The 24374-nt window shown below is 46.4% G+C and overlaps 1 protein-coding gene across 6 annotated transcripts in view; it reads left to right on the top strand.

Moving 5' to 3' along the window:
• The window catches only part of ECT2 (epithelial cell transforming 2), a 1267500-nt gene that overhangs the window by 185467 nt on the left and 1057659 nt on the right, over positions 1-24374 (top strand). For all 6 annotated transcript variants that reach the window (XM_069618731.1, XM_069618732.1, XM_069618729.1 and 3 more), the window contains one exon: positions 7274-7363. In XM_069618731.1, the coding sequence (XP_069474832.1) occupies positions 7274-7363 (90 nt within the window). The remainder of the gene's footprint in view (positions 1-7273; positions 7364-24374) is intronic.

Raw genomic sequence — 24374 nt, 5'->3', positions numbered from 1 at the left:
CTCTCCTGCACCCATGTGCACTTTCAGTCATACTATGGCTGTACCCACTTCCATTCACAAAGTATTGTCACTGTCAACCTACCCACAATCTGTTTGCAACACTGGCCCTACTACAACCAATCTGCACACACCACACTATGAAAGCACCACCCTCTACCGGATGCAGAGTCGGACATGCATTCCTGCGGTGGGTATGCTGAAGCCATATTCTATTGAGTTCTTGCCCTATAGTCTTCGGCAATGCACTCAATAGTCTAATCGTGCCACAGACCCACTGCAACTTCATTCACCCATGCATGCCACCACGTGCCCATCTACCGTATTCCATTCGCAGAGCACAGCCACCCGTGCTCCCACCCAACCTATGTCATGTGCAATTCACTCCCCTTCTGCAAATGACTTGCCACCACTCGCCATGAAAAGAGGTCGCCGCAAACAGGTCAGGGCAGAAGCTATCGGGCCGTTACGACAGCTGGCTCCAATCACCACACAAAGTACTCGCCTCTCTACATACCCACGAATTCTGCAGGCACTCCTCCGTCGTCTTCCACCTATGTGCATATGTCACATGAACCACTTCCCACTCCCCCACCTGTCCCCCCCCCCCCTCTCTTCTTGCCACCAACACATGGCGTACGGTACATTTTCCGGACGCTTTCCGCCACTGCACTGTCCTCCGATACACCATGGCGGTGTATCCCAAAATATTTTACGCACAGCACGCTTCCCTCCAGCCAACCACCGCCCGCGTCCAAAGTTCTCTGACAGCACACCATACCGCAAGCCAATGACACTTCTGTCCGTGGAGCGAACAGGGAAATGGGTCCACAGAGCGGACCCAGATATCACTAATTTTTGGGGATGTGCATTTCAGTTCTTTGCAACAAAAGTACTGGTCGGATTTCCACCAAACGCACACAAGCATGCTTTCTGACCCAAGCCCCCGCTCCTGCCGGAAATTTGGTGCAAATCCGTGCAGTTTTTTCCCCATTCAGTCTCAAAAAAAATGTGGGGACCCCCTTTCACTCGCGCCCCCCCCTGCACGAAATCTCACCCAACTTGGTTGTATATTCTGTCTAGAGTAAGTCTGCCTTGGGTTTTACTTACCTTGAATAGCTGTGTGCAGTTCTTAATCAGTGTATATTGTGGGTTTTACTAACCTTGGTCTGCCTTGTGCCATCCTAAAAAAAGTTAGTAGTTGCTTACCTCAATATGTGTTCCATTGATCTGACAATCAACTGTAATAGTTTATTACAACATTAGGTATTACTCGCCTAGTATAACAGAGGGTTATCCTTAATGTAATTATACGTTTATACTGTTCCATGAATTTGTGTTTCACTATTCAGAAAAAGTATCCTGGTAACAGGGTTGGTTAACTATAATTGCATAACTGAGTGTTACTGCATGACTGACTGGGTCTACCACCCTTGAATTACTGTAAGTAATCTAAAAGTAACTTTTAAGTTACCGCCCAAAAAGACGTGTTCTAATCATACACGTTTAGAATAGATCTGACTTGACAGAAATGCTGTTATTCTGAACAAGGTCTATGCTTTGGTCTGTGTACATTAAGCGTCGTGTTTTTATATTGTGTTAATGATTCTATGACAAGTAGTTACCCACCAAGATTTACCTTGGCTCATTTGTATTTATAATAAACCTTTTTTTTTTTAATATGTCTGGGTGTAAGTGTTTCTGTTGAACCATTTGTATACTGCAGGTTCTTTGAAATTTCCTACAGCCCTCTCTCCCTCCTAAGCTAAGCCTGGCTGCTCCAGCTACGATACAAAATACTCAGATGGTAAAGCCCAGTCGAGTTTTGTACTGTCTCAGTTGTATGATTTTACTAAGCCCTTAGTTGAACTTCAGAAAAACTGTCCTAACGTGCACTAAGCAATTCGGGGCGAAGCAAAACCCAGTGTTCGTTTTAGAAGAGCAGCAGCTATTCAAGGTCAGTATAACCTATGGGTGGATAAACATTCTTTATAGGAATATACAGTTTAACCAATGATACTTTTCTGAAGTGTAGTATGCAGTTCTAAGGATAGCAGGAACTGTGTGACTTTTTAGAAGTGCTCTAAAGCAGTTCAGGAAAAGCATAACCCAAGTATACACTATTTCAAGGAACCTTTTTATACTTTTTAAGAATGGTATTCAGCAATTCATAAGTATTAACCACAAGACTGTTTTAGAAATGCATTGAAGCAGATCAGGGAAAGCAAAACCCAGTGGTACACTTTAAGAAGAACAGTTATTCAAGTTAGATAAACGCTATTTGTTAAGCTTTTACACTCATTCAGTTAAGAATAATCAAACAGTACCAATACTTGTTACTTTTTAGAAGGGTCGGGGAAACCCCATTCAAGTAACTTGTATACTTTTCAAAGGAGCAACCAGCAACTCAAGTATAAACTTCAGGATACTAACTTTTTCTATTTCAGTGATTGTTACCACACTACCTTCTTTAGCAAGCAAGTACTTTTCACACTAGTTATAGTTTTCAAGACAGGTGCCATATATTTTAAAGTCCTTCCCTAATCTATAGCTTGAGTTTTCTCCGAGGCAGAAGAGGGACCTTAATTGTTTGAGCCCGCTGTAGGCTGCTCAAGATCGGGTTTGTTGCATGAAAGTAGTTCCAGAGGATGTCTCTTGACAAGTATTCTCTTTAAAGTTGAAAGTGTTCAGAGACTTCACAGAAGACTCCTTATATGCGTTCCAGCATTGGGCCTGGTCGATTTAGTATGGGTAAACTCTCAACTACACGGATTACCCACTCGGCCTCACAGGATTCACACAAGACTTATAATATTACCCAAGCCAGCACAGTACCTGATCAGAAAAGAGCCTATGGGTGGATGCCTTGAGAATGCAGAAGCACAGGACCTGGTCCTTGGGTTCCTGGGCTGGAGACTGAAGTAATGGATACTGAATGGAAACTGGCAGCAGCAATCAACGGGGGAGGCTTCCAGCAAAGGATTCTTCTCAGCTTCTCGTGGCTCCGGCACCTTTTTACCGGTAGCTGATGAAGAGTGAATATTGCCAGTCGGATTCTCTTCACACTGTCCTGTACTATGGTGAGGGGACTTTAGGGATTTGAATTGTCTCTGGAGGTCCAGCAGGAATCCACCAAGTTGCGGACGGCTTCTGAAGACCATGCACTGTACGCTGGCTTGTGGTCCATGGATATTGGCGTTTTGCAGCCCGGCAAGGTTGCGGCATGCCGAGGGATGGCTCGTTTTGCAGGTGTTCTTAAGACTAGTGGATCTCACCAGCCTGTGGGTGGGTAGGTAGGAGTCGTCCCATTCACCAACCGCAGGTCGATTGGAAGGAAGGGTTACATCCGGCTCCAGTTACACAGCAGGCTCTCTGGTTGCTGGAAATCATTACAGCTGTCTTTTCTTCATCTTCCTCTTTGGATTTGGTTCCAGTGGTTGACTTGGCAGCTTCCAGGATCAGAATATTTTTCCAGAATTACAGCACAACGTCTGCAAACTCTACCTGCGGTTTACATAAAGGAGCAGTCTGGCTGTCCAATTGGGACAGCCAGTGTCTTTCACCTTGCCTGAAAGGAACCAGTTCCCAAAGGGCTGCAGAGTTTTGGACTCCTCCCTCACTTCCTGCCTTCAGGCACTCTGGCTCCTAGGCGGGAAATACAAAGAATTTCCACAGAAGACAAACATTCAACCAAGATCTTTCCCGCCTAGGACAGCTGAAGACCTCAAACAAGCAAACGAGAAATGGCGAAAAGAGGACCCCCCTTCTAGCAGAATGGTGAACCTCCTGGGCATTATCGCGGCTGATTTGACAGCCTCTTGGGTATGTTTTTTCTAAAGACCAAGTGTTGTGGGACTTCATAAGACTCATCTCTTGAAATTAGAGATCCAACTCTTCATATTCGCCTGCACTACACAAGTCGGAGTGGCTGAGCAGCCGGGCTCATCTTAGGAGGGAGTTATGTGATCTGTAAAGCAGTACAGTGAAATCTGTTCACACAGGCATCCAAGTAAACACTTGCTCAGTTATATTAAAATGTATTTATATATACACAAGCAAATCTGAAAGGCATCAACTAACATTCATTGTGAAATGGCATCGATTAATATATGAAACAATATGCAGGTGAATAACTTTTTCTATGTTTTACATTTCCAGCTCAGTGTCAATTAAGGTCAGAATCAGCAAATATATCTCTATCTATCACTCTTCCAGAGGTATATAGGCAGTCTGTTTGCTAGCAATAAGTGTTCACAATTAAAACCTATGGAGGAACCAGCATTGCCAAAGCCAATATGATCAGAAAATTGACATTTGGGAAACATGGACAACCAAAGTCAAATGGACAGTTTCATTTCTGATGATCTTCAGAGGAAAGGTTAACCAGTCCTGGGTTCTTGAAGAAACCCAGGAGCTCAAGGGGAGCTTACCTGATGGTGCACAAGCTGCAAGACCTGCACAAAGGAGTTGAGGCCGACTCTTAGTTGAAGAAAACGGCACTTCCCAAGCCAGGATGCACCGAAAATGGTACAAGGTAATTACAACCCAAGCCCCATAGTACCTTGAAAGTGGAGCAAATTGAAGCTGGCTTCCTTCTAGGTGCAACGTTGCAGCCCAGATTCCTGCTCCTTGGTCGTGACGACAAAAGGCGGGACCTATGGCAGGCATCTGCGGCAGCACTCTGGAGAAGGTGCCTGCAGTAATGGATTCAGCTCACTCCTGTGGCTCTGTGGTTTTGGCACCTTGTTTTTAACACCAAGAAGAAATTAATATTGCTTTCGGATTCTCCTTGATTACTCTGTCGCAACCGCTGGTGAGGGGACTTTTGGTGAATAATTCCTGGCTCTGGATTCGATCTTTAGAAGACGATGCTCTCTGATGGTCCTTGTACCCCAGGTTTTGGGATTTTGCAGCACAGGAAAGTCACATCAACTGGGGGGAGTGGATGGGCCAAAATGAAGACCTCTTTAAGCTAGTTGGTCCCACCAGCCTAAGAGAGGAAGTCGTCCTTGGCAGGTCTTCCCTGTTTATGTGAAAATGAGGTCAGCACAGCTGCAAGGCTTCACCTGTGCTTCCGCAATCCTGGAAGGTGATGCCGGTGTCTCTGCTAATCTTCTGCTTCGATTGCTTGTTCCAGTGGTAGACTGTCTGTAGTCAAAAGAAAATACTCATCTTTTATGCTGGATCCCAGCCATTCATACACTGAGCGGTCAACCTGGGGGTTGGCTGTCCTCTAGGACAGCCAGCTGCCCAGTTAGAACTGGATTCAGCCAGGCATACCTACAGAGGACAGTGAAGTTTCAGGCTCCTCACTTCCTGCCTTCCCAGACACACTGGAGCCTGGGCGGGCTTCACGGCTGACCCTCGCCAAAGCAAAACTCACAAAAGACAGATTTTCTAAAGGATGGAAGGAAAGCCCAGAAGAAACTGACAATCGAGAAATGGCGGAAAACTAACCCTGGTGCCCTTTTGAGAAAATGGTCACCCATGGGTGCTGTACTGCAGCTGAGAAATCAGCCTGCTAGTAACCAGCACAAAAGGCAGTAAAACGTAACCACTGCCACCAGCCATTTAGGTTGGTCAGTTGTAACAAAATGCTACGCGAGTGGGAGAACGAGTTAGAATGTTAATACCCCCCAAACCCTCCAGCATCCCACATAGGGTGGTGTGTTCTGGACCCACAAAAGAAAGGTAAGGAAGGTAAGTTATCCTACTATTCTTTACAACTGTAGTTCTCTTAATGTTTAAATACATTATCTTGTGAAAAGTCCAAGGGACTTTTCAGTGACACTGCACATAGGGTGCTGGGTGTCACAAATCGGATGCCTGTATTAAATATATGGAGTTTACCAAAACAGTAAAAATATAAATCCCAGTCATAAAAAGTATGAGTGAGCGGTAGAAAGTTCCAACCAGGAGATTAAAATAAGTCGAGTCCAGCAAAAGTGCTGGCGGGTCCCTTGGGTTAAAGGGAATTAGCGCAGATCTAACAGATCCTGTTTGTAATAATGACTGAAGGTCATAAAAGTAGTTTCACTGCCACCAGCCTTTCAAGTAAACTTGTAATTGTAACAAAATTGTTACACAGTATCACCCTTCTCACTTAACTGGTATCTCCCCAGCACTCCACATAAGGTGGGGTGTGCTGGCTCACTATATATAACGTAAAGGGGATGGGAATCCCATTTTACTTCTTGGGAACAGTAGTTCACCCAAGTGGTAACAAGAGAAATTAAAAAGGGATGGCCGAAGGGGAAACCCATCCCTAGCCCAAACGTTATAGGGAACTTGAAGTCCAAGAACAAACTATGGAGAGACATAAAAAGTTCACTCACCCATAAAAAGAGTAAAAGACAAGGTGGGGGGGGGGGGGGAGATTCCCAGTCGCCTAGGGACAGGTCAAATAATCACCAATTCCAAGCAAAATGTTCTTGGGTTGACACAGGTCAGGAAGATTCATTCATCACAAATATGAAAATTTTACCTAACATGTATTCGAAGCAGTGAATGAAAACGTGTTCTGAAGTTATAATCGGGTGTCTAATCCTTGACCCATTGCTGGCGTGAAGGCTCTAGCCGATGCATGCAGTTTTAATGCACACATTCTGGCGGCTTTAACATGAAAAAAGTTGAGGGTTGGGGTCGTGGTGGAATAGTTGGGAGGCAACTTGCTTGAAGCATTAACTATCGTAGTGAATGTTATTTTCAGACTTGGCATTCTTACCTGAAATTAATATACTAGTCCAACTGAACACCATTTCCACTCCCCCCTTACTGCCCAGAGTGTATTTGCTTTTGAAGTGTATTTGCCGATATTGTCTTATTATGCAAAGTGACTCCTCATGATTAACCTTAAAAATGGGTGGAAGATTTGACCTTTCTGTGATTATACCCAGTGTGGAAAGGAACCTCTTCAATCTGGAAGGGAACACTGGGGATGATTCAGGCATGCAACTGGTATCAAGCTGGCAGTGACTTTCTAATAATTTGTAGGAATAGAGGGATGATGAAGGATTACATGAGAAGAACATCCATATTTTATCAAATGGGATTCTTATTTTACAGCTTTGATTAACATCTTTTGATTTTTAAACCTGGGATAGTTTAAATCAACTCTTGGTTTTGGTATGATGCCCAACTGAATGTCAATGTGTATAGCATTTCAGAGCTTTAAGCACAAACTTGACTCAAAGCTATATTGTGTTATTTGGTGAATGTTCCATGACACAATTCTGGATGGTTTCTTGATTGTTTTTCTTTCTTTTTTTTTTTGTAGCCTTTGCCATTCACGTCACGCCCTTTATACTCCCCAAGCATGTTAAATCTAGTGCTTTGCTTCACAGGATTTAGAAGGAAAGAAGAACTGGTAAGACAATATTTTGACATGGTTTTTCATTTGTAACGAACTGCGATTTGTTTCTTTTAGGATTTTCTAATTTATTTAACCCAGACCTGCTTTATTGCAATTGTTCTGGAAACCGTACCACAGGACGTTAATTTGTCCCACAAATTGCATGTTTTGTCACATAAATGGATCAATATGAATGGTTCAAATTCTCAGTTGAAACCTCCGACACTAACTGTAATTGATATTCTGCTTAAGGTTTGCTTAAACCTGCTACATTCACATTGGTCTGTGCAAGCAGGCTATTTACAGTCGATTTATGTTGTAGGCGTCCGTTGCAATAAGAGGGGAGGGGTGTGTCTCTAACCTTTGGCTCTTCAGAGGTTTCAAACGAAGTCTAGTGATCCCTCACCATTGATTCTGATGGCTACGGTTGATGGGAATTGTTCACATGTGGAGAGCTGAAGGTTGCAGACCCCTACAGTACAGGATAATGTGTAATGTTGTGAATCATTGGTACAGAGCAAGAACCTATTGAAGTAGGAAGCTCAAATTAAATTTAGAACCACCTTCCTTGATCTGTCAAAGCATCATGGGGTGCAAGATATTGTTTCTTGCTCTTGGTTCTGATAATCCTCTTGTACCTTTCTGCAACTCGGGACATTTTGAAGAGCATCAAACACCACTGCACTTCTCTTGGCACCAGCGCCTCATCCCAAGTGCTGTATGGCAAAACGGCTGCCAAAAGTGCAGTATTTTTATCTGGTGCCCAATTCAAGGTGTTCCACTGCAACAGTGCTTCCATGGCATTGCTGGAGATATGTAAAGAGCATAATTCACAAATGTTTTTTCAAAACACATTTGGCAGCCTTTTAGTGTCCTGTTTGGTTGCTCCTCTTGTCATCACTTTTTCGTTTGGGCCTTTTGATTATCCTGCATTCTCCTGCTATAACCTCTCCCTTGGTGTCTGCTTTGCATCATTCCATGTGGTGTTTTCTTTTTACTTTGGTACACGCTCACACCAGAATAAATGCAACCCGCTAGGGACAAAGGCCTGAAGATACTGCTTGCAAGGATAACAAGTTGGTTCGTACACAAACGAAGGGTGTCAGCAAAGAACTCTGCTGCCGAATGTTCTGCCAAAATATGCACACATCTAACCATGAAGGTAAAAATCGCTATTAGTGACGTCATTGCATACAGTAAAAAACATGCAAGGCTGGTTGGAGAGGCTCTATACATGGGCGGCCCATTCCATAGGGGATGCTTGGTTATTGGCCCCAGCCTTCTTATCCATCTCCGTCCATGTGGGTGCTGCAGAGCTTGTCATCTGCAATGAAACCGGATCTAGTAAGCAATAGGTTACTTTTTAAAGCAATTCTACTCTATTACTGTAACTGTGCACCTGGCAGACATAGATATGGGCCCAGGGGGAGAGATGAAGGTCATACTAACTCTCATACTTCTCATTGCCAGATGAGCCAGCAACCTCCCAAGGTCTTACACCATAGTTTTCGGCTATAATTTAATCCCTCCCCGCCACCTCACAAATCACGTGACCCAAATGTGAAGGAGAGCCTTGCTTTCTGATCTTTTTGATTGATCGGGGGAGGGGGTCTTACAACTTTATGGTAGGTGGGCTGGGCCTGGCTGGCACCATGGTATGTGGGGGTCTTGGGATCAAAGCATAGGAGGGCTGTAGCTCTAATGCAGAGGTGGTGTTGGGGCTGAGAGGTGCGGGGGTTCTGGGCCTGGCTGGAACCATGGTATGTGGGGGTCTTGGGATCAAAGCATAGGAGGGCTGTAGCTCTAATGCAGAGGAGGTGTTGGGGCTGAGAGGTGCAGGGGTTATGCTATCTGTAACGTGGGATGAGGTGCTTTGCCCCCTTCTCGTGGCCTTGCAGAGCACATTCTTCCTGTGGCGCGAAGGCCGCCTTCTTCAAACAATTAATAGCATGTGACTCCCTGAAGCTAAATTGTGATGTGCGTTATGTCTGCTGATCACGCATGCCTAATACTAACACCTTTTGGTGCCTTCACAGTGCTTAGGCCTACGTTCAAAATTGCAGCCAATAACTAGGATGGCGTTTACACTAGCCTCTACTATGTGGCTCCTAATGCATGCATTACATACTTGTGCGCTCGCCCGCGTGTGTGCCACCTCCCCTCTCCCTGCTCTCTCAAAATGCGGTTTATTGTATTTCTCATTCGGAATAATCTAGGGGTTTGAGGGAAGGCTATCTCTTCTTCCCAACACTGTCCTTCCTTTAATTCACTATATTGCTCCTTTTTGATTAACTAACGACAACAAGATGAGTATGGGATGGGGGAGCTCTTGTTCAACAAAAACACAAATAATGTAACATGTCTATCCCGCTATTGACTGACACAAAGTATCAATTCAACATGTCTATGCCCAGTTTGTGACCCTTGTGAAACATTACTTGCCTACAAACGCTAGCCCCGCAGTGCATCTGCAGGCAAAGGCACGAGTGTAGGGACAGTGTTTCTGAAGTCCAACTAAGGGCTTAGTAAAACCATTCAACTAAGACAGTACAAGACTCCACTCTTGGAGTCTATACATCTGTACCACCGGAGTATATGGTAGTGTAGACGGAGAGCTGTAGAATCAGTACAAAGAAATTGTAGTACACATGATCCAAAGAAACAAACACTGCATTGTACAAAATAAATGGTTTATTTAAATACTAGTAGGCCCAGATAAATCTTGGGGGCTGGGGGTTAACGGGGGGGAGGGGGGAATAAGTACCATCACAGATCATATAAACACACTATGCTTTTAAAGTACACCGACCAAATCGTATACTTGCCTAGAAATACAGTTAGTTTTCTAAATAAGTCAAACACATTTAGTATAGGACACACCTATTCGTGGGGAGTAAAACAATTGGTTCCTTTCAGATTACTTTAGTTATTCAAGGGTAGTAGACCCTGTCAGTTATGTATTGACACCAAGTTAAGGAATCACACAATCAACCAGCCCTGTTACCTGGATACTTAACTGAATAGTGGAAAACTCATTCAAGGAACAGTATATGACTATAACTACCTTTTATGATAACCGTTTTACTAGGTCAGTAAAACATTTTTTAGTGTAATATACAATTACAGTTGTTTTTCAGCTCAGTGGAACACAGTCAAAGATAAGCAAGAACACTCTGCACTAATTTAGGATACACCAGGCAGACCAAGGTCGGCTACACATACAGAACACGTCAAGAATGGCATACAGCTATTCTAGGCAGGTAAAACCTAATGTTGTAATATACTATTAGTTTCTTTTCAGATCGGTGGAACACAGTCTGAGGTGAGCAATAACTTAGTTATTTTAAGAATGGCACACCGCTAACTCAAGTTAAGTAAAACCTATATAATTTTAAAAAGAGCTATAGAAATTAAAAGCTATGTAGAGACCTAAGACTGTTTTAGCATCTGTATAAAATGCAGCGAAAAATGGGCGTTTTTGCAAAAAAGCCCACAAAAATGTCAATTTTTTAAAAAATATATATTTTTAAAAAAAAAAACTCAAGGGACCAAGGTTTTTTGGTCTCATGAAATGAAATGCTCAAGCACATTGCATCACTTGAGCAAAAAAAAAAGAGCAATCGATTCACAAAGGACATCTGAATGGAAGCTTCTTATATGCACCCATTCAGATGTCCCTTTTCACCCCTTTGCGCAAATCAGGGGCATTTCTGCTCATTTAAAAGTGCATCCCTAATTGACAAGGAAAATGCGCTTTTAAATGTGCAGAAATTGTAGGCCACTTTATGTGCCCACTTTAAATATGTGCACGAGGGGTGCCACTGCTTTGCAGGGTCCTAAATGACCCTATTGACTCATGAAATATTTAAAAAAAAAAGTTTTTTTTAAGTGTCACAGCTGCTGTCTCACTTGCATTTCTATTCCCCAAATGGGGTAGAAATGTGTTTTTTTTATTTTTTTTATTTTTTATTTTTTTTTTTGGTTGCATTTTACAGTGGCAGGAACCTTAAGGGCCAGTTGCAGTGAAATGCACGGGGAGCCTGTAGACCATTATCGGGAGAGCGTTTTTAACACACGTATTCAAGGTGGCTGGCCAGTGCATCATTTGCGCTACAGCTCTGCCCCATGGAAATGCACAGGTCACCTTGATGCCAGCTGCAGAATGTGTTCAAGGAAGACGAGCATTTGAAATGTCTCTACTGCCATCATGAGGACAAAACGCACGTGGAGATGGACTGTGCGTTTTGCAGGAACATGTCGGAACGGACCATCAAGGACCGACCCCTTTGTCTCTCCAACTGGCTTAAAGGAAAGAGCCCGTCGGGTGAGAAGAAGTCCTATCAGTTTTCCAAGTCCTGTGAGGGTGCCCCGGCGACAGGGGCCCAACAGAAGGCAAAGCACCGCCAGTCCGCGGGCACTGGGAGCGCCGAACGGCCGGGCTCCTCGGCTGTCAGGTAAGGTGCATCCTCTCCAGCGCCATCAACCACGAGCCAACGCTCTGGCTTAGGGAAGAGGAAGGCCGAGAACCCGGCGAAGCTTCTGGAGAGGCCCGGTCGAGCTTGAAGAAACCCCCCAAGGTGAAGGCCACAGGCCCACAAGGTGGTAAAGGCCTTGGTTCACCCGGCCAAGGCCTCTATCGAGGAATTCGCCATGGACCTGGCGAAGCCTGTGGAGGCTACACCAGTGGAGGCGACCTTGGGGCCCAGAGTCTCCCTGCCTCTGCAGAGGGAAGCCTCTTTCAGACCCATTGAAGACCCCGGTGGAAAAAGAGGGGGGGGGGCGGTGGCCATTGTGGACACGGACACAGCATCTGAGGAGGAGCTGGTAGAAGTCTTAGAGGGCCTCGACGAGGGCGTCGAAGAGGCCCGTTCCCACGGGAGGGATCCCGACAAAGGGGACGTCGAGAGTGACGGCGGCACCGGCGAGGGCCCTAGTCACCCGTCGCTTCCGGAGCCGCAGGACAACTCGGCAGCTATTTTGTTGGCAATACAATACTTATGTTCGGAGATGAGGACGAGGTTGCCTTTACCACCGACGGAGGAACCGGAACCAGGCTCAAAGAGAAGCCCCCCAAACAAGAGAAGATGGATCCATCCAGCCCCGCCTTTTCAGCCCTCGCGGCCTACTCAACCTTTGCCCACGTCCCCTGTCCCTGGGGATGACACAGGAATGGACACGGCCACGACGGGTACTGACGGCGGTTACGACGGGACGGAGCTCCCATCGCCCCCAGCCCGGGCCTCCCCGCCCGACGATCAGATCTTTCCTTGCAGTGATCACCAGGGCATCCAAGCTTTTCCAGCTCTGCCCCGGAGAGAAGGAAGGTTTGTTTTACCAACAGCGCGAGGCCAAGAGGAAAACGGCCCTCGCCGTGCCTCTGCTGGATGACATCTGGGACAAGGGTCTCACCCTTCTCAAGAACCAGTCTACGACGCCTGCCAAGAGGGATTGGTACGAGAAGTACCGGGTCCCCGACGCGGCCCCTTTGTGCCTTAGGGCACAACCGACCCCTGACTCGGTCGTCTCAGCGGCAGCCAAGAAGAAAGCGGGGGATGGGCGGGCATCGGCCTCAACGTCTCCTTCCCCGCCGGACGGCAAAGGAAAGAAACTGGAGGCAATGAGACTAGTTATCTCGTCGGCGGCAGCAACGATTAAGGCGGCCAACGCCCCCGTGATCGTGGCCCGCTACGACAGGGAGTTGTGGTACAAGATCGCCCCCCCTCTTGGACTTACTACCGGATGACAAGAGGGCCGAGGCCCTGGAGATCTTGCAAGAAGGCGAAGTTGTGTCGGATCACGCCATTACGGTGGCTACGGACATTGCTGACACTGGTTTCCGCCAGCTAGGCAACGGCGTTTGCCTTAGACGACGAGGGTGGCTCAAGGTGACAGATTTCCGCCAGGAAGTACAAGCCAAGGTTTTGGACATGCTGTTCGACGGGAACAATCTGTTTGGGAAAACAGTGGATGAGTCCCCCCCCCCCCCCCCCGAAGCCATCAAGGCGGAAACAGAGACCGCCAAGGCCCTAGGCGTTCTCCAGCAACGAAGGCCGTCCTTTCGGAGCACCGGAGGCAAGCAGGGTGCCTCCAAGGGATTCGGCAGTGGCTCCTCTACGTACCGCCAAGCGGCCCGCTCCTCGTCTCAGGAAGCCTATAGAGGACGAGGCAAGTCGGGTGGACCGCGCCGTCGTCGCCAAAGAGGCCAAGGCGGCAAGGCGTCCTCCAAGCAAGATTGAACCGACTGTGGTGTCGGGGCCCCCACCAAAGCACCCCGGTGGGAGGCCGGCTGGCGAAGTTCGTCGGCGTGTGGGAGTCAATCTCCACCGACCGTTGGGTGCTGGACGCCCTGGCCCAGGGGCACGCCCTCAAATTACAAAAAAAGTGCCCCCGCATTCCACCTGTGGTCAGGAAGGAAAATCACATCCCTCAACTGCTATTGGAGGTAAGGGCGATGCTCCAAAAAAAGGTGCCATCGAGCTTGCCCCAAAGAGGCTCCGTGGCTCCTGGAGTATACTCCAGGTACTTCCTCGTGAGAAAGAAGACAGGAGGATGGCGACCCATCCTGGACCTGCGACGACTGAAAAAGTACATCAAGGCACAGCAGTTCTGCATGGTCCCCCTCCAGCACGTGCTGTGACAGCTGGAGGAGGGTGATTTCCTTTTGTTGTTGGATTTGGAGGATGCATACTTTCACATCCCCATTTTAAAAGGACACCGAAAGTTCCTCAGGTTTGTGGTCCAAGGGCGGCACTACCAATTCAAGGCCCTCTCGTTCGGACTGAAATCTGCATCCAGTGTTTTCACCAAGTGCCTCGCTCCAGTGGCGGCGCGGCTGCGCCTACAGGTGAATCCACGTCTACTCCTACCTGGACGGTTGGTTCATCCGCGCAAGGACAAGGGAGCTCGCCGTGGAACACACAGCGAAGACCGTCCAGCTACTCACGGACCTGGGGTTCTCCAACTTCCCCAAGTCCCACCTGGTCCCCTCGCAAGTCGCACTGTTTCTGGGGGCCAAGCTCGACACAGTGGCGTGTCTGGCCTCACTGTCGGAGGAAAGGACAATGGCCATCCTAGGCAAGGTACAGCGTCTGCTGTCCACAGACGTGGCCATGGTGAGGTCCATCAAGTCCCTCCTCGGGATGATGTCCTCTTGCATATATCTCGTGCGCCTGTGCAGGCTTCGGAGGCGCCCTTTACAGGAGTTCCTCAACGCCCGCTGGATACAAGCAACGGACAGCTTCGAAGACAGGATCCCTCTCAACGAGACCTTCCATTGAGCGATCCGGTGGTGGGGCACCCGCGCTCATCTGGCAGCAGGCACAGATTGTCAGACCCCCGCCCACCAGGTGACGGTGGTGACGGATGCCTCCCTGGAGGAGTGGGGAGCACACACCGGAGATCTCCACGCGAGAGGCCTTTGGCTCCCAGAGGAGAAGCCGCTCCACATCAACATCCAGGAGCTCCGGACAGTGTTCTGGGCCCTCTGGTCCTTTCTCCCATCCCTCAAGGGCAAGGTAGTGAGGATCTTCACCAACACCACCACCACGATGTTTTACATCCGGAAGTAGGGCGGACCAGGTCCCCAGCCCTATCCAAGGAAGGCCAGGATCTGTGGCATTGGGCCGTTGCTCAAGGGATGGTTCTGGTGCCGTTTCATCTGGCAGGGATAAAAAAAACACCATCGCCGACACACTCAGCAGAGAGCTGCGCTCGTGCCACGAGTGGGAACTACGCCAGTACCAAGTGGACCGACTCTTTCAGCGATGGGGCAAACCCCAGATCGACCTGTTCCCCACGGCGACGAACTCAAGTGCCAGAGGTTCGCCAGCAGGTTTCCCTAACCGAGGAGCATGGGCGATGCTTTCTCATTCCCCTGGGACGGCCTGTTCCTATATGCGTTCCCTCCGTTGCTGCTCCGACATCAACCAGCTCAAGCAGTCCCAGTGCAGAATGATCCTCGTCGCACTGGCGTGGCTGAGACAGATCTGGTTCCCGGACATTCTGGACTTGTCAGCGTCCCCACCAGTCAAGCTGTCGACGGACACAGATCTTCTCTCCAGAGAAGGAGGCGCCATTCTTCATTACGACCCAGAGTCGCTGAACCTGCAGTCCTGGCTCCTGCAGCACTAGAGTTTGGAGGGTACGATATCCCGGCCGACTGCAGAGAGGTTCTTGCGAAGCCAGGGCGTCCTCAACTCTCAAGTGCTACGGACATAAGTGGAAGAGGTTCTCTATCTGGGGCCGGGCACAGAAGATTAACCCTCTGCGGATTACGGCCCCTCAAGTGTTGCCGTACCTACTGTCGCTAGCCAAAACGGGACTATCTTGCGCTTCAATCAAGATACACCTGGCAGCGATTTCCCGATACACCAGGGCTACAGGGTGGTCATCCCTGTAGTCTCATCACCTGGTTAAGGAATTTATGAAAGGACTGTTTCAATCATTCACGCCGGTGAAGGCACCAGCCCTGGCGTGGGAGCTCAACGTGGTGCTGACCAGGCTCATGGGTCCGCCATTCGATCAGTTGCATTCGGCCCCGTTGAAGTTTCTGTTGTGGAAAACAGCGTTCCTGGTGGCCATCACCTCCACACGACACGTGGGAGAGATCCAGGCGCTCTCCTGCAAGCCTCATACGTGACCTTTCATGATACAGGGTAGTGCTGAGGACGCACCCCTCCTTCTTGCCCAAGGTGCCGTCGGACTTCCATCTCAACGAGCCCTTGGTGTTACCAGTCTTTTTCCCGTTGCCTTCGTCTCCGGCCGAGAGGACTTTGCACTCGCTGGATGTAGCTAGAGCGCTGAAGTTCTACGTGGACCGAACAAAGTTTTCGGATGACATCACAGCTGTTTGTGAACTTTGGACCTGTGAACCAAGGGAAGGCTCTCTCGAAGGCTTCCATTTCCAGATGGCTCTTCGGCTGCATCATGCACTGTCATTGGTTGGCAAACCGACCGTCCCCCGGCCGTCCGAGAGCCCATTCGACCAGAACTATCGCTGCTACCACGGCGTTCTTGTCTGGTGTGCCCCTGCCGGACATCTGCAGGGCTGCTACATGGAGGTTGACGCACACCTTCACGAGATTCTACTGCATCGACCGGGATTCCAGGGAGGAGTCAAGGGTCGGCCAAGCAGTGCTGCGCAACCTGTTAGCTTAAGGTGAGCCTGGTGAGGAGGTAAGAAATGCTTAATGTTGAGTTTTGATGTAATGCTTAATGTTGAGCCTTTGCCACCTCCCGTGGTTGTGCATGTGTGTACTGCTATGTATTCTTATATTCATGAGCATGTGAATCCATGCCAGACCCCATGCTGGAGTAGGAACAAGTTACTTACCTGTAACTGTTGTTCTCCAGCATGGGTCTGGCATGGATTCACATGCGAACCCTCCCTCCTACCCCTTTGCGGCTCTTCACTTGGTCATACTGCCACTTTACGTGCTACCAAACCTGAAGATGGCTGCCAGAGGCGGGGCTTAGGGAAGAGGGCAGTCATTGTCTGGGGGCAGTATGACCCAGAGACCAGCGATTGGTTACTACTGAGAAAGACAGATCAGAAACTAAGCTGATACCGATTTTTTTAGGCCTGACAGTGAATGTTCATGAGCATGTGAATCCATGCCAGACCCATGCTGGAGAACAACAGTTACAGGTAAGTAACTTGTTCCTTCAGGCAAGGTGGAAGACAAAGGACTGGGGATTTTTGGACTTCACCTTCGCTTCCTGCCTTTTCAGACACACTGGAGCCTGGGTGAAGGATTCCCGCCGAAGACTGGCAGGGAAAGACCTCAAACAGCAAGCACATAAATGGTGGAAAAAGAGGCGCACACCATTTTAGCAAAATGGTGGCCTTCCTGTGCATTACTGAGGCTGAATTAACAGTCTGTGAGTAATAAAGACTAAGTCATAAAGGTGAAACCACTGCCACAAGCCATTCATGTAAAACTTGCAAATAAACAAAATGTTTCCAGGCAAGTAAGAAAGGGGATACATTAACTATGGGTCTATGCAAAGAAACTTGAAGTTGCTTACAAGGGAAAGAATTGAGCCCTTGTTGTGCCCTACGATTAATTTGTCTGCCCTTGACTCCTCAGTGGTGATGTCCAAATCCCTTTTGTCCAATTTGAGCAATATCACAAACTCCCTAGCACCGCTCAAACTTAGAAAAGTTAACTTGGAAAAGTTAAGGAAGGGATGAAAAATGAAGCTTGGTTCTCACCAGAGCTGAAAAAACGGAAATCCTCCACCCTCAAATTGTTCAACCTTTTGGAAATCAAACCCCTCTCCAGGACCCTTGGCAGCCTATAAAGGTGCTGCCAAGCGATATAAATTGGCGATTTCTAACGCAAAAAAAACTCCTTAAATTCTAGAATCTTGAATGCACAATCTGAAGTCTAGGAGATTTTCAAGATACTAAAGGAACAAGAAAAGACCAGCTCCCCTGATAGCCAATTGTTTAAGGATGCGGCCTGGTGTCAGGAAATCAGGAAGCCATGCAAAACAAGCTAAACGGCATTAGAGTGGATATAGTTCGCAAAAAAGATTGTCTCAAAGCCCTCAGTGAGGTTAGGAAGGAGATGTTCAAAAGATGCCCTGCTATTCCCCATTTCAACTTTGTTTCTATTAAGTTTGCCGAGCTCTTCATTGTGGAAAAGCTTAAGGCCACCAAATGCAAAGACTATCCTGCCTCAGCCATGATAATTAATGCTTGCCCACTGACCTTGCTGGATCCCATTTGCAATTTTGTGAATTTCTCCTTTACAGAACGGTTGGCACCAGCGGATTTAAAAAAAGCGTGGGTCACCCCTATCCTAAAAAAAAATAAAAAAATAAAATAAAAAAACCTGGCTTACCCATTGTGGTGCTGCTCAACTAAAGGCCCATCACCAATACTCCTTTTTTTTGTTGAAAATTCTGGATTGTGTTGCATATGGGCAGATTGCAGAATACTTGAATAAATATCCTATTCTCAATTGTCGCCAATCGGGGTTCAGACAGGGTTACGGAACAGAGACCGCATTACTGGAGCTTAAGTCCAGGCTCCTGGAACGTGTGGACAAGGGAAAATCCTCCATGTTGATGCTTCTTGACTTATCGGACCGCCTTCGACCTGGTCGACCATTCAGTTTTGGTCTCCAGGTTGTAGGAAGTGGCTAATTTCTCCCCAATAGCTTCTCGTTGGCTTGCCTCATTCCTTGACAATGGGGAGAGCAGAGTTTTCCACGAGGAGGCAGTAGCCCCGCTAGTATCTATAAAATGTGGAGTCCAGCAGGATGCATGTATGTTGTTCTGCCTATACAATATATTTATGGCACCCTTTTTTGCCCTTCTAGAACAAGTTGTGTTCACAAACTATGCGGATGACATGCAGTGTCATCCCCATAGTTCGAACCCATGCACAGGATGAAGCCAAGCTGAATAGAATGTATGGACTGTGTCGAATAATCTGGCGCTGAACATGGAAAAGACTGAGTTGCTGATTATTGGTACTCAGTCTATGCTAGCTAAACTCGATCCTGCCTATATAAATTTTCAGTGGGGAGATGTCAAGATAACCCCCCCAAAAGAAGGTCAAAACCTTGGGTGTTATATTAGTTGAACATGAAGGCCCATGTCGGGAGTCTTGTCTGCGGTGGTCTATTATATTAAACTTATTTCACATCTCAAACCATTCATTACACAGACCAACGCAGAGCTAATTGCAAGATAGGGGTGTCACGGTATTAGTTTTATGGCGGTACGATAACCTTCTTGCCAAATGACGGTATATCATGGTTATCGCAGTGTAGCAGGTGGAGTTAACTAATCTTAACAAATATGTTCTTAAAAGGTCATACATTGTTGGATTTATCATCACAAACAAAACAAGGCACCCAGGGTCAGAATTGGGCTTTTTGAAACATACTTTCCACTGAAATGCCACCCCTTGCTTCCACCAGACACAAAAACGGAGGAGGAGGAGGAGGAGGAGGAGCCTGCTGCAACTGGCAAAGCAAACTTAATAGCTTTCTTAAGTGGTCATTTAGGCTTTTAGCTCCCCCACTGGCTACTGGTGAAGATGAACATGTTGCCATCTTGATAATCTGCATGCCACAGATCAATGGAGGCCAACGGTAGTATGCACACTGCACACACCACACACTTTTTAGTTTACTTGCGGGCCAAAAGGTGTAGTCAGACATTTTACCCTTTGGTATGGCAGCAGGGAATTCCCGCAGAGATGAGTGAATTTTGTGACTTATTATATGTAAATTCAATGATAGAACCAGCAAAATCCCCCATTGTCATATGTTTAGAAAACATTATCCATTATAAATATATAAACCTCAAAGCCGTCAACCCCAAGTAAATCCTTTTCCTTCTTGGCACTATATTTATTCTTCCTATTGCTAACATAATGATTTTGTCGGGCACGTGTGGTTACGGAATGGCATTAAAAACTACTCCAACTGAAACTACTTGTACCAAAAAAAAAATATTTTTTTTACATTGCCTTTTTGCATTTGAAGTTCTTTAACTTACCATTAAGTCAATGCTCTTTATCTTACCAATACGCAGGCAGGATTTTCCAGTTTTAGCAAGGTAGCATTTTGAAACTTGTCTCTGCACATATTTAGCTGATCCTCCAGGAATCTAAGGCGGCTGCAGAATTGGTCTTTCATGGCGCTCACTCGTTGATCGCTTTGAATGAAAGAGTGACTAGTAGAAGTGTTATAAGGCACATTTTGAGCATTGAGCTTGCTGCTCAGTCTCAGGTCATTGGTTTGAAAATTGGCATCGACTTGCATTTTTTTGGAACCACATGGCATGGCCATGATCCCTTGCTGCGACAAAATTTGTTTTGGCAACTCTTTATCCCATTAAAAGGGAGAAAAGTCACTCGTATGCGGTCTGAAAGCCCCCGTCATTGTGTTTCTTTTGTCAAAATGTCATAGCCAACACGGACAGACAGAAAGGTTGCATAGTGATATAATCACTATAGCTTGTTTACCATCTGCCTGGTGTATTATGAAGGTCTGATGTCGGAGTCACCACTGACCATATAATCCTAAAGGGGCAGCGTTCAGTAGGCGCGGTTGATTTCTTTATTGATGCTTGCAATACATGTTCATTTACTTTCTTAAAGATAGTGGCAAAACTATGAAAATGACAGTTCAAATGCATATCGGCACACATATGGCATAGACCTCCACCTCACCACAGTCCCATCATTACCGTTTTCCCAAGGTCTGAATGCATTAGGACCCTTGTGATGCGAGCTCAGAGGGAGGAATGCTTTCATGCGTGGTGTCACAAATTGAGAATAGACCTAAAAAATATTTCACCCCATTGCTCTAGATACTTCAAATTGAATGTAGAATCTGTCCTGCCTGCTTGAGTCCAGTGCCATATGCAGAAGGCAGGTGGGTGAAGGATCAAGCGAAGCAACAACTCTAGTGCCAATGTGCAAATCTTCAGAGGACAGTGGGGGCGCAGTTTATTTACTAGCAGAAAGCACTGATAGGCCCAGTGTTCACACAGTCTACAGCAGGGTCGGACTGGGGCATAAAATTGTCTGTGGCACCAACATAAAAGTGGCACACAGTTGCAAATGGGAATTCATTCCTTTTGGAACACTATTTGAATAGTAATTAAGGGGGAGATTCTTGATAAAATGTGATGCAAATTGTACATTTAAAAGAATATTTATTCAGCAACAGTGGTCAAAACTATTAGCCGCATAGTGAAGTCACTCATCAAACTGGCCCACTTTGGCCCAAAAAGTGCCCCACTTTGACCCAAAGTACTGGCCCACACAAGCATTTTGTTTATTTGGTTCGGCCATGGGCATATTGCCCTAAAGGCCAGTCAATGCCTGGTCTACAGAGCTAACGTTGTTTGTGGACATGCATCAGAAGGGCATCCAGTTCATTCCCACCTTTTGAATTTCTGGGATGTGTAGTACCCCATCTTTCAAATTGGTGGGAAAACTACAAATCCCAGAATTCTAAGCTAAAACAGAACTGGGTGGCTATCAGATCCATGACCATGAGAAACTTAAGTACCTTGAATCTAAACCTTGGGGAGAGTAATTAGATATGCATGACTTCACTGGCCGTCCATTTTTGTTTTACAATTTGCACAGCCAGAGCTGTTCCAATGTGTGTTTGCTTAGTGCTGTAGGACCTTAACTTACTGAACTAATGGCACATGATGCCGGGCCAGGCTGAATCGATACATTTCTGCTCCTTTTGGCTGAGTGGTTTAAAAAGGCTGCAGTGCAAGACCAAGTCTGTGCAGCACTTGCTTACTGCAGCCTTTTCAAATCAGATTGAAAAGCACACTTGACGGTATCAACGGTATACCGGTATAAACAATGTGGCGGTTATTATTGTTCAATTAAGTTGTTCACGGTATCTTTAACGGTATACCGTTATACCGTTACATCCCTATTGCAAGAGCAATAATCGGGTCTAAAATAGACTATTGCTGTAGCCTCCTTGTCTGGCTCTGTAAAACCAGAGGGGTAACAGACTCAAGGTGATCCAAAATGGGGCAATGAGGGTGGTCATGGGTCTATCCCGTCGAGACCATGTATCGGCTGCTAGACTAGCATTGCACTGGCTCCCCATGGAGGCTTGTGTTCTTATTAGTTATTACTTTTAAATATTGACTGCGCTTAATGCCCTCCTATCTGCAAGATCTTATTATTGGAAGAGCTCACAGGAGATTGCTTGGATCCAGCAACCAGGAATGCTTAATGCTTCCCAGATGTAGGACCATGAAGGCTGAAAAAAGGAGCATTCTACACGGCAGCCCCAAAGCCTGGATCAATCTTTAGATCTTAGATGTCAGAAATCTATTGATCCATTCAAGAAAAAGCTGAAAACATTTAGTTTGATCTTTTCTCTGGATCTCTTGGCTGATTAGTATATTTTTGGTCTTGGTTTTCTGTCCGTTTCATGTTTGTCTGCGGCCTAATGCCCACGGGTCCATGGATTGCGCATTACAAATGTATTAAAGCAAATAAGGTGGGGCTGGCTCACTATATAAAATGTAATGGCGGATGAAAATCCCTCTTTGCTACTTGGAAACTGTAGTGAAGAGGGACCTCAGGAGATGGCTCCTATCAAAGCTTGTCTTGGGACTGGTTGTTCCCACCAGTCAAAGGGAAGGAGTCGTCCTCTTTGGAATTCCTCGATCGCACCGAAAACTGGGTCAGGACAGCAGTGGTCACTTAACGGTAGTGCAAAGGGTGTGCAGGCGTCTCGGGTTGTCGTCTCATACTTCAGCGTCCAGTGGTTAACTTGCTGTTCACTCAAGGAGCCTCGCCTTTTATACAGTTCCAGCACTCTCTCCTTTTCAATCTTCGTCAGCAGTTTACAGAAAGGGGTGTTTGGCTGTCCAACCAGGAATGTCGGGATTCCCTCCCTCACACCCCCTTTGGGAGCTGGTCCTATTCTGGCACTCTGGCAGATAAAGGACAGGGCGTGGAAAGCTCTACAGATGCCTTTGAGTTATGGAGGAAAATAGACTCCATCAGACAGGTACAATACAAAGAATAAAGGTCCATAAGAATGAATGAGTGGGAAAAAGGCTCTTCTCATTCAGGATTCCAGAAAATGGTCCAGTAGTCCCAGCAACATGTTCTGAGGGGTCTCGCTAGGAGAGGGGATGAAGCCTAAAAATGATCAATCCCCCTAACAAATCCAAGGCTGAATCCTGTGAAAGCGCATGTCCTTATTTGGAGTTTTCTGTCCTGATCGATCAAACATGACCAAAAAGCAAGATGGCTGAAGGATCAGTCTTAAAATGCAAGTACCAGCCATTTTGAGTATACGGTACTGTAAAGGACTATTGCGGTAAAGCTAGCACACCAGCATTTCCAGTGCATACAAAATATTGCCAGACAAAAAGAAGGGGATATGATCGTTTAAAGCTCCACTTAAGGTGCCCTGTTTTACACCATGAAAGCACAGGAAAAACAAATGGTAGGGACTGTCTGTACTGGCAGCCAACTGCACCCCAAAGAAATGACTTGAACAGGTGCGTGAGCCTCTCGGCCCTAAATCAGCCATGATGACAAACCTACAAATTCTGGGGGTCCCTTTGAAATCATTTAAGGGAAAGTTGAAAAAGGAAAGCAATCCCCAATGCCCAACCTTAAAGCTTTTCTGCTCAATGAACCTTTAGATTGTCTAAATGTCTGCAGTGTAAACACCCATTCCTCTCCCGGCTCCACTCCACCAGGAGGCAGTTCAGATTGTCCCCTCTCTAGTTAACGCATGATGTCTACTTGTCCCATGACCACATTCTACCATTTCTGGGGTTTATTGGAAGTTATTTTGCTGCTTTAGAAAAATGTATTGTAAAGAAATAGTGCCTTTTTGAACCTTTTTAACCTCCGAAAATGTCTTTAGATGCAAATGCAGAGCATTAACAACCTGCTTTCCACCATGACCTAGCGGATGCATTGGGCAAATCTTCAAATTGTGCCTTTCAAGAAGAGTGCACATTTTCATTGTTTTAGGCAACCTGAAGGCTAAAATTAGTGTTAGGCAAGATTGTATGAAGTAACCCTGTGGGAGACTACACAGTCTCGTCTTGGTATTAGCTAAACCATCTATTGGTATGGGTCTGTGCTCCACAAGTTGGTAGAGTGACTAAGCAGCTAGACCCATCTCAAGAGGGGTGCATGTGAGCTGTAGAGCTGTAGCATCGAAATCCACACATACAAGTATCCAAATAACACTTAAAAATAATTTAACGGTCAGTTTTACAAAAGCCTTCGTTAAAAAAATGGGCAATATGCAACAATCAAAATACACTTCATACCACGTTCTTAGATTTAGTCTAAGCAAGTAGATACTTGTTCTACATGCTGTCATAGCATTTCCTACACCCTGGGGTGACTTCAATTACTATTCAGCATTGGCATTTATATATCACGTTTTGGAACTTAATAAATTCTGAGGTTGTGGAAAAGGTTAGGGATGGTAAAAGCTTCTCAAAGCATGTGAGCACTTTTCAATCTCCCAATGAAGTCTAGATT

The sequence above is a fragment of the Ambystoma mexicanum genome, chromosome 10 (genome assembly GCF_040938575.1).
Source record: "Ambystoma mexicanum isolate Mex_15411 chromosome 10, UKY_AmexF1_1, whole genome shotgun sequence".
Taxonomy (NCBI): domain Eukaryota; kingdom Metazoa; phylum Chordata; class Amphibia; order Caudata; family Ambystomatidae; genus Ambystoma; species Ambystoma mexicanum.
This window is presented reverse-complemented; position numbering and strand designations above follow the sequence as displayed.